This window comes from Cebus imitator, unplaced genomic scaffold (assembly GCF_001604975.1).
Source record: "Cebus imitator isolate Cc_AM_T3 unplaced genomic scaffold, Cebus_imitator-1.0 Scaffold222, whole genome shotgun sequence".
Classification (NCBI taxonomy): Eukaryota; Metazoa; Chordata; class Mammalia; order Primates; family Cebidae; genus Cebus; species Cebus imitator.
The window spans coordinates 3,535,131-3,548,085 of NW_016107537.1; the positions used below are offsets into that span (position 1 = coordinate 3,535,131).

General features: G+C 32.7%; 1 protein-coding gene across 1 annotated transcript in view; it reads right to left on the reverse strand.

Annotated features, from left to right (window-relative positions):
- LOC108281196 (ankyrin repeat domain-containing protein 36B-like) overlaps nucleotides 1-12,955 on the reverse strand; it is a 97,526-nt gene that overhangs the window by 14,616 nt on the left and 69,955 nt on the right. Inside the window, exons 22-29 of the mRNA XM_037727202.1 lie at nucleotides 11,754-11,782; nucleotides 11,587-11,659; nucleotides 9,349-9,377; nucleotides 9,182-9,254; nucleotides 7,499-7,527; nucleotides 7,336-7,408; nucleotides 4,011-4,084; nucleotides 1,238-1,373 (exon numbers count right to left, since the gene is read on the reverse strand). Of these exons, the coding sequence (XP_037583130.1) occupies nucleotides 1,238-1,373; nucleotides 4,011-4,084; nucleotides 7,336-7,408; nucleotides 7,499-7,527; nucleotides 9,182-9,254; nucleotides 9,349-9,377; nucleotides 11,587-11,659; nucleotides 11,754-11,782 (516 nt within the window). The remainder of the gene's footprint in view (nucleotides 1-1,237; nucleotides 1,374-4,010; nucleotides 4,085-7,335; nucleotides 7,409-7,498; nucleotides 7,528-9,181; nucleotides 9,255-9,348; nucleotides 9,378-11,586; nucleotides 11,660-11,753; nucleotides 11,783-12,955) is intronic.

Below are 12,955 nucleotides of genomic sequence, written 5' to 3' on the forward strand. Positions count from 1 at the left end.
AAAGCATAGGAAAAAATCTTTGTTACCTTGCGCTAGGCAAACATTTTTTATGTATGACACAAACTGCAAAATCTGTAATTCAACAATTAAATCTGACTTCATCATGATTAAAACTTCTGCTCTTCAAAAGATACTACAAAGTGAGTGAAAGGTGAACCCCAAAACTGGAAAAATATCCTTATAAAAAAGTAGCTAAAAAGTAACAGTATCCAAATACATACAGAATTACTAAAATTCAACAAGTAAGAAAACATCAACCTCATTTTTTAAATGGCAAAATATTTGAAAAGACAGTTCACCGAAGAAGATGTACAGATGGCAAATAAACACATGGAAAAATGTTCAACATTTTTAGTCATGAGGATTATGTACATTAAACCCATAATAATATACATAGTACACACTCATCAGAATGGCTAAAATTAAAAAAATAAATACAACAGCAGTGTGACAACATGGCAAGCAAAATTGTCATTTGCTGCTGAAGAGAAGCGAAAACAGTACAAATATTTTGGAAAACCATTTTGCAGTTTTTAAAAACAGGAATATAAAGGGGCATGAGGAGACTTTAGTGGTTGATGGATATATGTTAACTATCTTGATGGTAATAAGTTTCACAGTGTATACATCTGTTAAAACTTATCAAATGATACCTTTTACATGTGTGCACTTTATCACATATCAATTATCTCACACTAAAGCTACTGATTATAGGAGCAAACACCTAAGGCACTGGCTGTGACAGCGAGAAGGGAATGCAATAATGCAGTGTAAAGCTAGAGGATTGAGATCTGTACCTTACTGCAATAAGTGGCAGCTGAGTTTTCTGCAAGCAGGTAACACGATCAGTATTGATTTTTTACAACTATATAATTATGGTTGCAGAACAGGCCATGGTTTTGGAAGGTGGAATAGTAGGAAGGACAGTTATAAGGTTACCACAGTATTTCAGGTGGGAGGAAATGGTAACCTGACCATGGGTAAATGGGTAAAGGCACACAAGAGAATCAGAGTAAACAAGCACATTGGGAGTGCCATTCACACTGATAAAGGTACAGTGAAATGATCACAGCTCTTTGGCTGAGAGTGTACAAGATACAGTAGTTCTCATTTTTAAGGCATATTTCTGAGATGAACATTCTTATAACATATCAGCACTCTATGCTACAGTGGTAAGCAGTGTGTGCATACATTGCTATAGAATAGAAAAACGACTTATATATATGCATTATCCTACCTTTACACTGCATTCCATGTTGATCAATGAGTAATATAACTTTCTTAGAGGAAAGTGAGTCATCACCCTCTGAGGCTATTTGAGATGGCTGAATTACGTCATCAAGATCATCCCTAAAATGTATTTGGTTTTTCATCTGCAAAATAAAAAACACTGTTTCAAAATGTCCCCAAAATAGTTATAGCATATACTAAATGTACAGAAGTGGGAATTATTCAAATAGTACAAACACAGGTACTAGTTCTGTACTTTCTTTTTTTTTTTTTTTTAGCAATTTCCTTTTTGTTGACACTTGTTCAGAAAGTCACATGGTATATGGATAAATTAGTTTCCCAGTCCCTCTGCCATTTAGAAAACTGACAGAGAGACTTGAGTTAATTAAGGAGCAAGGGTTAGGATAATGTCTTCCTGAGCTTGTATCATTTCAACTGCAGAAACAATCTATTTCTACATACAGTAAGTATTTAGATAACCTCATTTTACACAGAGATTTTCATAAATAAAAAATTCAAATGGATCAAATAATTGGTGAAGAGAAAAAAGAGCAGCATCAAGTGACCTCTAAGTCTTTTTGAAGTTGAACTTTCTCCAAAGCCAGGAACTCTACTTGTAATATGCTTACCTCATTCTTAAATCTTTCCGTGTATCACTTAATTCCACTTCTAGACATACTGTTGATGTTTTGTCACCATGTGGTGGAGAATAATGCACATTTTCTAATTAAAGTTTTATGCTTTTATACTTTTTTTGTAGCACAGTTGTCATATAATGGTTTCTGGAACAAATTCTATATTGGTTTTGTATCGTGTTTGTAACAACAAAAACACTATGATCTTTTTTTTTTTTTTTTTTAAATTATCACATGCTTCATTTCTTTGAAGCAGGTAAGCCACATATCTAAAAGGCTTTTTGAATCACTAAACTGAGGCATATGTCTGACGTTTAATTTCCAATTAGTGGTATTTTTGTTCTTATTTTTTTGTCATTTGCCTAACAACCTATGAGTCTTCTTTTATTTCAACCATAACTACTTCTTGGTATCTTGCTTTTGCACTTTTCGTATCATTATAGCAATTTTCCTGGTCTGGGTTAAAAACATGTTCAGTATCTGGTTTGTGGTCATTTTCACAGTCTACTTTAATTTCTATTTAAATAAAGCTTAGAAGGTGACTGGCAAGAGTATTCTGGGGACCCAGAGTATGAATGAGATAGAAAGGCATTTTTGAGACTGGGTTATTTTTGTTCAGGAAATATCTGGACTACTACAGAGACAGACATGCCAGACATCACTTTTCTGACAATCAGGTGAATCATTTGTTCAAATCTGAGGGTATTTACTTAAGTTCGTTCTTCCTGTAGAGTTACCATGTAGTCTCTCTTCCTCAATACAAGCAGTTTTGTAATTTTTACCAAACTCTGCTTTAATTTACTTGTGATGAATTTTAAAACTTTTTTCACCCTAATTTTGTCTTGTTTGATCCACATTTTCTCATACTTCTGCATACAAGAAAGTCCTGCATATATAAAGTCCTTTCTATCACAACACTTTTTCACTACTAGTTGTTGAGACAATTTTTGCATATGCAAAAGTGGAAGAGTAATTTGCTAGTTTTGTTTCTCAGATGACTTTTCTGAGTGTGTGTTTTCAAAATAACTTTAAATAATCAAGTGTAAAAAGAGAAAAATTAAAAAATAATTAAAATTTAATATTAAACTTCTTAATCTATGTTTACCTACTCCCAAATTACTGGATTGTAACTAAGAAGTGAAACATAATTTGAAATAGCCTAAAATAGGTGAAAAACATAAACCATGAAACTTTAATTTGTCACTGTTTGTTTGGACTAAACTGACTAATTCATTATGTGTTAAATTTACCAAAAATGAATTAGGAGATGACCTGTGGTACTACAAAGGCACCACCACTTAAAAAGATTTTATCACTATACCTACAGTATACACTTGAGTGTTTTTCCAAACATTACTAAATGATTAGGCAAACTTTAAATTATTAGGAACCAAAATCAACACCCACTAAGAAAAGCAAATTCTTACATTTTAATGCTAATTATGTATTGTAATATGATTGACAGTGTTATATATTTATATAGATTATAGGCTTAAGTTCTAAGGTCCACTAATGACAGTGGATTTAATACATTTAATAATATTTACAGATTTTCTGTACTGAAATATATCAGGAAGTTATTGTTTGTACCCTAATGCCAAAGATGCCATTCTGCAAGATCTGATTCTCTTGATAGACAGCTGAGTTGACTTTATAATCCATTCTCTTCCTGAACATAGTAGCTAAAGTCGGAGATCACAAGGGAAAATAAATTCTTAATTTTGGTATGACTGGCAATAAAAAAAAAAACTGTAAAGTTTGAACCACTAGCAAGAATTACTCCTTTAGAATCCAATAAAGTGGTCATCAGTGTTAAATTGTTCATAATTTCTATTGCCTCAAATTTCATTTCAATATTTGATGTACCTTCTTTATTATAATAGGAAGTTATAAAAATAGAAGTGCAAACAATATCAGGAATTTTTAATTCAATTCCAAGAGTAAAGATTAGATATAAGTTACTATAGATTCCAACACTATTTTGAGTTTTATAACTAGTTAAAATGTTTTTTAAATGGAATATTAAATTATAATCAACTGATACTAAAAGGCTAATCCAAAGGTAAATTCACTTGGAATATGCTGTATCACCAAAGCAAGGAAAACAAGATTAAACCAGATATTTGATTTTAAATTTTTACATACCCATGGCTGGTTATTTTCATATTCTTCAAACCTCTTTTGCTCTCCCTCTGATGCCATTTCTAAGTCTTGTTCTGCTAAAAAAATTATATATTTAGTTAAAATGAGCTACACAGAACATTTAGATAAAAGCCCTAGTCTTTCTAAAAATAGAAAATAAAATTTTTATTTTATAAATTCAGAGTTTAAATGAAGCTTAATCTTTAGTACAATATTTACTTCTTTAAGAAATGCTTTTAATTCTCCAAAACTTCAGCAAACTACTTGGGGAGGCACTAGATGCCAACAGGCTCGAGCCATACAAACATGGTCAAAGGTTCACTCAGAAATTCATCCACCCAACATCAATGAACGAAACCATCAGAAATAAAACAAAAGGTAAAAATCCAATAGAAACAGATAAAGTAACAGTACACTGTTCTTTACTTCATAATAATACCTTTATAACAACACACTGAACCTGCTGTTCATTATTAATGATTTCCAAAATGACTGCTACTGTTTATACTTTCATCAATGTGCAGTCTCTTCTTTATATCCTAAATATTTTCCTCAACTATTCTGATGAATTTCTTTCATCTTTCTTAAAAGATGAAAGACTCAGACAGCTATGTGAAGCATTCCTTGATTCTGGCTATCTTTCCTCAGATAAACAGTTTTATTTAATACAGGTTTTAAAACATATATAGTTAAGATTTCAAAAGTGAGATTATGTCTCAACTAACTATAATTAAAATAGAAGACTGTATCTATTCCAATGTAAACATGCTGACTGATAATGAGAAAAATGATCTTTAATAAGAATAGCAAATCATGATCCTGAGAGAATAAGTGTCAAAGCTGATGGGAGGATGCTATGGCCTGTCTTTAATGCAATCCATCAGGTTCAATTATACCATTACGCTACAAGCACTTATTATTTTCAACTATTTTTCCTATTATTTAGGAAGTACAAAGTTGTGAGGACACTTCCAATAAATATATAATTTATTTCTCATCAAAGAAACTGTTTAAAATTACTCAGCTTAGATAGACAGAATAATAATAGACCTATTCATTTTTTTTTTCAGTCTCAGGTGGGCTACTACTATATTGCTCATATCCTATAGTTTGGCCCTGTCAAAAAGTTTCTTGATCCACTCATGCAAGAAGATTTTTAAAAACATCAAAATAGTGTATAATAAGCTTCCAATGTGTAAATAATAGTCAAAAATGAAAAATTTAATTGTCAGACATTAACTTTTTATACTTCAAAATCAGTGCAATATTCACTGAATATATCAGCTTTGTTATTCAAATAATGAATGCTATAACTTTTTGTTTCTAAAATTAACTTGATTTGATATATCATGCTTATCTCTAAGGTACTTTCATGGAATTGAGATCTTATAAAAAATAGGTTTCTTAATAAAATCAAAGTTTATTAGTTCAAATACATTTAACTTGATTAATGTCAAAACTTCTCTATAACTTTCATGAATTATTCCCACCCCTTCTTTCCTCTTTATTTAACAGTAGTATCTTACATGTATAATTTCTATTTCCTAAATTTTTGTTCCTTCCCCTCTGGCTAGAATGATGCTCAGAAATAATAGCAAAATGATACTTTTGCTTTGACTCTGTTATGTTTTGAACTGCTGTCAGATGGCAAACAGGTATATGGAAAGGTTCTCAGCATCTCTAATCATTACAGAAATGCAAATCAAAGCTACAGTTAGGTATCTTCTCACCTCAGTTAAAATGGCTTTTATCCAAATGACAGGCATTAAGAAATCCTGGTGAGGATGTGGAGTAAGCGGAATCCTTGTACACCATAGATGGCATTGTGAATTAGTACAGCCACTATGGAGAACAGTATAGAGAGTCCTCAAAAAATTAAAAATACAACTACCCACTTGATCCAACAATCCCATTGCTAGGTAACTACTCAAAAGCAAGGAAATCAGTATTATAAAAGAGAAATTCTGCCCTGACGTGTTTATTGCAGCACTTCTCACAATAGCCATAATTTGGAATCACCCTAAGTGTACATCAACAGACAAATGGTTTTAAAAAATATGATACATATACTCCTCAGCCATATGAAAGAATGAGATCCTCTCATTTGGAATGACATGGATGGAACTGGAGGGCATTACGTCAAGTAAAATAATCCAGGCAAAGAAAGAAAAGCTTCACATGTTCTCACTCCTTTGTGGGTGTGAGAAATTTAAAAAATAGAACTCATGGAAATGGAGAATAAAATCAAAGTTACCACAGTATAGGAAGGGTGCGAGGGTGGTAGGAAATGAGGATACTTAATAAGTACAAACTATAGTTAGATACAATAAATAAAATGTAGCATTTTATAGTACAAAAATATGACTATAGTCAGCAATAACTTGTACATGTTAGCATTACTGAGGGAGTAAAAATTAAAAGACAGCACAAAGAAATTGTGAATGCTTGAGGTGATGGATAACCCATTAATCATGATGTGATTATTAGACATTGTATGCCCCTATCAAAATATCTCATTTACTCCATAAACATAAGCATATATAAAGTAACACACACACATACACAGACACACACTGTGCTAATCAAAACATCTGATTGGCTTAATATAATAAGGGTAACAAAACAGACCAGAACCTATAAAAGCTAAATATGTTACCAAGTAAAACATTTCATTAGATAAAAACCGTACTTCGAATTGACTTTTAAAGCAAAACAAATATTTTAGAGTATCAAAATTGATCTCTTTAAATTGCTAAAAACTATTGAAATTCCAAATCGAAAGCTTCAGAGTATCCAAATGTAAAAGTAGAAACATTGAATACACCCTTATTTTGTGCAGTGTGTGTGCGGCGGCTAACTCCTGTAATCCCAGCACTTTGGGAAGCCAAGGCAGATGGGTCGCCTGAGGTCAGGAGTTCAAGACCAGCCTGACCAATATGGAGAAACCCGATCTCTACTAAAAATACAAAATTAGCCAGGCATAGTTGTGCATGCCTCTAATCCCAGCTGCTCAGGAGGCTGAGGCAGGAGAATCCCTTGAACCCAGGAGGCGGAGGTTGCAAGATTAGGCCATTGCACTCCAGCTTGGAAAACAAGAGCGAAATTCCATTTCAAAACACAACACAAAACCTTGTATTTTAAAAATATATTTTCCTTATGTGTGTAAATCTCATTTTTAAAAACATAAAAAAGATAACAGCTACATTATTTATATGAAATCCTGAAATAAAACATAAAAAGAAAAATAATTGAGAATGAAAAGACTATGAGCATTACAAATAGATTAATGTACTTCTTTCCAGAGTTAAATTTGCATTGCAAAGTTTACCTGGCAAGGATGTGTGTACATCCTTCATTTCGGTGGCTATATTCAGAACAGAATCTTTATTTTCAATTGTAACCTGAATGGGTTTTAAAACAAAATGATTAGCACATGATGTATGTTGTATAGGGACATGATGTTAATAATTAAAAATATAAAATAAGGGTACCTTCAAGGTGGGAAGATTTTCAGGATATTCTAACAAGCAAAAAAATATATATAATCAATCATATGTGAATACAGTAAGGCCAATCATACATTCATGGAGTGTTAGCATCAAACTAAATACTCTTGCTTATGTTAGTTTATGATTTCATGTTTTTCTAGTTTGTTTCTTTGAGACAGTAACATAACAGAAATACACTGAAGAAAATAAGAATATAGGCTTCAAAAAACATATAGTTACAAGTTAAAAAGTGAGATTATGTACCATGTCTATCGATTAAAAAAAAGTATTGATATCAATGTGGATATGCTAATAAGAGAAATGTGATTTAAAGTCAGAGGAGCAACTCATACACCTGGGAATCAATGTCAAAGCAGGTGGTACATACTCCCGCACATCTTTCATGCAAGACATCAGAAGGATTTATACCATTGTACTACAAACATTCATCATGCTCTTTAACTTGCCCAATAACTGAGAAGACACACAATTACAATGACACTTCAGTTGAGTGTACACTTCACATCTCTTCAGTGGAAGTGTCCTGAATTGAGCAGTGTGGATATATGTTCGGTGAATCCTAGTAGATAATATTCCTTATGTATCATAACCATGTGGTGTAATAATGTGCCTAAATTTCTTGTATCCTCTAGTTTAGCCTTCTGAAAGTTTCTTCATCCACTCACAGCAAGAAGGTAAAATATATAAACCCCATTAAAAAGTACAATAAATTATACATACTTATGCAAAATGGAATTGCTATAGGCATTAGATATTAATAACCTTTTATATTTGGAAATCAGTACAATATTCACTGAAAGTAACCATTTTAGAATTCAGTTAATGCATTCAACATTACTTTTCTCTAAAATTAGTCTGGTTTGGAGTATCACTTTATAAAGAATTTTCATTAAATAGCTATTTTAATAAAAAAGCTAGCAAAAACCTAATGTATTCATATTAAATTTTAACTCATTTGAATAACTAATAAAAATGTATCTCTGATGTCTAATAGTAATAAACAGGAATAATGAGTCACTGTGGTTTATCCCAATTCTACGTTCCTTCCAGATTCCAGTAGTCACTGGAGAAGCCAGAAATCAAATCTTCTGGTATGCAAATATTCTAAATACATCTGAAGTGAGTTCACCCAGGTTTCCTCAGCAGAAGCCCCAAAATTACCTAAAAAACTTATTCCTTCTCCTCTTTCCTGCCTTGTAATCCCTCTTTCTTGATGAAAATAATTACTACATTGGTGGTCACATTGCTTCTCATTCTACAGTGTTTATGGATTATTATGACAACTTCTTCCCTCTGGTTTTAGCAGTACCATCAGACATCTATAATTTCTATTACTTCGTCTCTTTCTCCTTCCCCTCTCCATAGAAACATGCTATGAAATAAGAGCAAAATTATGCTTTCCCCTGATCCTCTTATGTCTTGAACTGCTTTCCAATGGTTCTTCTTCCCAATTTCAATGTACAGAAGTCTATAACCTGGCTATTCAGATCACGGCCAAGGACCAGCAGCATTAGCATCACCTGAGAATGTACTAGAAATGCAGAATCTCAGGCCTGCTGAATCAGAATGTGCATTTTCAAAGAGCCCCCTGCTGATTTATTCAGGGGCGGGAAGTTCTCTTCTATCTTGAGTGCACATGACATTAAATATGTATTGCTAAATTACCTGCTCCAGATTTTTCAACAACCGTTATTCCTGTGGCAATATTTGAAAGAGAAACTTTCTTTTTAATTATAGCCTGAATGGAATGAGAAACAAAATAATCAATACATGATATATACTTCATAGATTATATAATTAATAATTCAAAATATAAATGAAAGGGTAATTACCTTCCAGGCCGGTTGTTTCTGAGAAGACACTGAAAAGCAAAATGGATATATAATCAATCATATGTAACTATGATAAAACCAACCATACATTAATGCAGTGTTAGCATCAAGCTGTATCCTCCTGCCTGTACTGAAGCAGGAGACAAGGGCAGACAAACAAATTTTCCTCCTTTCCTTTGGTATAAGCAAACTTCCCTGAGTCCTTCCCCCTTCTGTGGAACTGTACCCTGCTCTGCAAGTTTTATGAGTTTATAGATTATTGTATACTTGTTTTCTATAGCTAATAACTGCAAGTTTCTGTTTTTCATCTGAGCAGCACAGTGAAGGTCATGAGATATGTCTGAGCAAGTCTGGATTGCAGCCATCTAGGCACCATAGCAAAGGATGCAAGATAAGTTTGTGTGAGGCTCTTCAGCAACCTAGATAATGGCCATCTAGGTCACAGAGAGAAAGTCATTTGTAAGCCTGAGTTATAGGCCTGTCATTGCTTAATAAACTGCCTTTGTTCTGCTCCTGTATTTTGTGTATAAAAGTCAAGCCCTGTCTTTGTTCAGAGCTCAGCCTTTGAATGCAAATCTGCTGAACTGGTACACACCTTAATGAAATCCTCCTGTTCCACCAATTGGTCTCTCTGGTCTCCTGATTCCCGTAAAAGTACTAGTGTAGAATTTGATGTTTTATTGTTTATGTCTTCGGAATAGGAACATGAGGAAATATACTGAAGAAAATAGGAATACAGGCTTCCACAAAATATACAGTTGTAAAATTACAAAGAGATATTATGCATCATATGTATATTACCAAAATAAAAAGTATCAATATCAGTGTGGATATGCTGAGTGATGAGGACCAATGTAATCGAAAATCAGACGAGCAACTTATACACCTGAGAATCAATGTCAAAGCAGGTGGTACATACTCCTGCATGTCTTTCATGAAAGACATCAGAAGGATTTATACCATTATACTACAAACATTCATCATGCTCTTTAACTTGCCTGATAACTGAAAAGATACACAATCACAATGACACTTCAATTGAATGTACACTTCATGACTCTTTATGAGTCCAATTGAGTGGAAATGTCCTCAATTGATCAGGCTGGATATATGTTTAGTGAATCCTAGCAGATAATATTCATTATTTTTCATACCCATGTGGTGTAATAATGTGCCTACATTTCTTGTGTCCTCTAGTTTAGCCTTTCTGAAAGTTTCTTCATCCACTCATGACAACAAGGTATAATATAAAAACCTCAAGAAAAAGTATCATTATCGATTTTGACATATTTCTACAAAATAAAACTCCTACAAAGATTAGTTATTAACAATCTTTTACATTAGAAAATCACTCCAATATTCATTGAAAAAAACATTTTAAGAGTCAATCGATAAATTCAACATTATTGTTGTTTCTAAAATAGTCTTGTTTAAAGTATCATGTTATTCTCTAGGGAATTTTCATTAAATAGCTATTTTATCCAAGAGTTAGCTCCTTGAACAATGAAGACAATATATTCATATTCAAATTTATCTAATTTGTATAACTAAAATCAACAAAACATGTATTTCTGATGCCTAATAGTAATATAGAAGAGTAATAAGTGAGGGTGGTTAATCCCAATTATAGCACTTTTTCCTGCTTCAATTCATTCCTGGAGCAGCCAAAATCAAATCTTCTTATATGTCAATATTCGAAATGAATTTGAAATGAGTTCATTCAGGTTTCCTCAGCAGATATCCCAAAATTAAATAAATAACTTCTTTTTTTCCCTCCTTCCTGACTCACATTTCCTCTTCCTTGAGGAAAATAATTACTACATCAGTGATCTCCTTAGTTCTCATTCTACAATGTCTATGTGTCATTACGATCCCTTCTTCCGTCTGGTTCTAGCAATACGATCTGGTGCCTACAATTTCATTTACTTCATCTCTTTCTCCTTTCCCTGTTTATGAAAACATAGCTGTAGATGGAAAGCAAATTATGTTGCTGCTGAGACTGTTATGTCTTGAACTGCTCTCTGATGGTTCTTCTTTCCAATTACAATGTAGAAAAGTCTATAATCTTACTATTTAGATCATGGCCAAGGAACAGCAGAACCAACATCTCCCAAGAATCTCAGGCCTGCTGAATCAGAATGTACAGCTTCAATGAGCCCTACACTGATTTATTTTGGGGAAAAGTCATTCGCTTCTATCTTGACTAAACATGACATTAATTGTGAATTGCAAAATTACCTGTCTTAGATTTTTTTCCATCCTTTATTTCTGTGGCTATATTCGAAACAGAATCTTTCTTGTCAATTGTAGCCTGAATGGGATGTAAAATAAAATAATCAATACATAAAATATATTTCATAGAATATACAGTTAATAGTTCAAAATATAAATAAGAGTGTAATTACCTTTAAGGCCAGCTGTTTCTGAGCATACACTGAAATCAAAAGGGATATGTTATCAATCATATGTAAATATAATAAAGGTATCCATGTATTCATGTAGTGTTAGCACCAAGCTGTATCCTCCTGCCTGTATTAGGGGATGTTTAGATGTTTTAAACTTGGTGTCTTGAAACAGGATCAACAGAAATACACTGAAGAAAATAGATATAAAGTCTTCATGAAATATAAACTTCCAATTTCAAAAGTAATAATATTTTTCATATGTCTAGTACTACAATAAAAACTTGTTATTATCAATGTAGATATGCTGAGTAATGAGGACCAATGTGATGTAATATCAGAGAGGCAACTCATACACCTGGGCATCAATGTCAAAGCAGATGGTAAAGGCTCCCGCATGTTTTTCATGCAAGACATCAGAAGGATTTATACCATTATACTACAAATATTCATCATGCTCTTTGACTTGCCTGATAATTGAGCAGGTACAAAACGACAATGACACTTTAGTTGAATGTACACTTCACAACTTCCCAGTGGAAGTGTCCTGAATTGATCAACTTACATATATGTTTGATGAATTCTACTGTATAATATTCTTTATTTCCCATATCCATGTGGTACAATAATGTGACTACATTTCTGGCATCCTCTAGTATAGCCTTCAGAAAGTTTCTTCATCCACTCGTGGCAAGAAGAAATAATACATAAACCTCATCAAAAAGTATGATAAATTATCAAATTTGACATACGAAATAAAGTTACTACAAGCATTAAATATGAGGAAGCTTTACATGTAGAAATCACTCCCATATTCACTGAAATAACCATTTTAAGAGTCAATTAATGGATTCAACATTATTTTTATTTCTAAAAAGTTCTGGTTTGACATATAATGTTGTTCTCTAAAGCATTTCACAAATTACTTTTTTATCCAAAAGTTAGCTCTTTGAAAAAAAAAAGCCAATGTATGCATATTCCTGTTTATTCCATTTGAATAATATCAACAAAACATATATCTCTGATGCCTAATAGTAACACAGAAAAGTGATGAGTCAGGATAGTTTATCCCATTTCTAGCACTCTTTCCTGCCTCCAGTAGTTCCTAGAGAAGCCAAAATCAAATCTTCTTTTATGAAAATAGTCTAAGTGCATCTGAAGTGAGTTCACTCAGGCTTCCTCAGCAGAAATCCCAAAATTACATA